This window comes from Haliaeetus leucocephalus, unplaced genomic scaffold (assembly GCF_000737465.1).
Source record: "Haliaeetus leucocephalus isolate CR32 unplaced genomic scaffold, Haliaeetus_leucocephalus-4.0 Scaffold932, whole genome shotgun sequence".
Lineage (NCBI taxonomy): Eukaryota > Metazoa > Chordata > Aves > Accipitriformes > Accipitridae > Haliaeetus > Haliaeetus leucocephalus.
Genome location: NW_010973368.1, coordinates 2,451,440 through 2,452,638, shown reverse-complemented (window position 1 = coordinate 2,452,638; position 1,199 = coordinate 2,451,440). Strand labels below are relative to the sequence as shown.

Here is a 1,199-nt window from a genome sequence, read left to right as displayed (position 1 = left end):
TTCGTCCTGTCCATCTGAAAGGGTGGGTCGTCCCCCCCCTCCTTTTCCTGCTCTCTCCCCCTCTCCCACCTCTGTCTCTCCTTCTTTCCCCACAAGCTTAAACCAATTACGCCGCTTTGCAAATAAAGTGCCGCCCCGGGGGGAGTTGCAGGCGAGGGGAACTGCCTTGTTTGCAGGTGCATCTCCGGCTTTGTAGGTGCGAACGCCTTTGTGCGGCGGACAAATGGGGAGAGGAGGAGGAGGAGGTGGGTACTTCTGCGACGTAAGATACACATCAGCTCAACTCCACTCACATCCCAGCCGGCACTTCCTCACTTTCTCAACTGTCTCGCCCCACACCGCTCCCTGCCTCCTTTTTGGCTGGTTATAGAGGAGAATTCAGCACCCCCCGCCCCTCCTGAGAGCTGGCTTCCTGCTAGGTCGGGCTTTCGGGCTCTTTTCCTGCTGCCCGTCGCTCACTTGCAAGAGGGCTGGATGGTTGCACCGGGCAGGTTGGCTCCATAATGTTAGGGACTGTGAAAATGGAAGGGCATGAAACCAGCGACTGGAACAGCTACTACGCCGACACTCAGGAGGTGAGTCAATCCCAGGGTCTGGCTCCGCTGCTGCCCCTCTGCAGGGGGGAGGGGGGTCCGGGGGGAGGGCTGGGGGTCTGGAGGGGGGCAGCAACCGGAGGAATCGGTTTGCGCTCCAGATCCTGCCAGCGCAAACGTGCCTCCCCCCCTCCCTCCGGCGCTGAAGCCGGCCAGTCTTCCCCGAGGAAAACACGGCTTCCGAGAGCCCCGGCGGGCCTCGGAGGGACACCGGGGGGGGCTGCGGGCCCGCCGGGAGGGCCGGGGGGCCGGGGGCAGCCCTCGATCTCGTCTAAAAGGCGTAATCTCCGCTGGCGGCGCGCACAAAAGCGCCCCGAAAACTCCTGGCTCGGGGCAGAGGACTCGCCGCGCTGCCGGCCCCCGGCTCCTTCCCGGCAGATGGCAGGGGCGAGAGAGCCGGCCGCGAGCGCGTCCCGGGGCGGGGGCAGCGCCTTCCCCGGGCTCCTCGGCGGGGCCGCCGGCCTCTCCGCTCGCCGTCGCCGGGGGCCTCACCTGTTAAAGCCGAGCGAGAAGAAAGGGGGGGGGGGGGGGAAGATAGCCGTTCGTTCGTACTTCGCAAGAGGGGCTGCCTGCGGCGTGCGCTGCTGCCGCGGGCCGGCGGGCGGC

General features: G+C 66.5%; 1 protein-coding gene across 1 annotated transcript in view; it reads left to right on the top strand.

The window, feature by feature from the left end:
* The first annotated feature begins 503 nt into the window (after positions 1-503).
* Positions 504-1,199, top strand: part of FOXA1 (forkhead box A1) — a 3,813-nt gene continuing 3,117 nt past the window's right edge. Inside the window, exon 1 of the mRNA XM_010583668.1 lies at positions 504-575. Coding sequence (XP_010581970.1) covers positions 504-575 — 72 coding nt within the window. The remainder of the gene's footprint in view (positions 576-1,199) is intronic.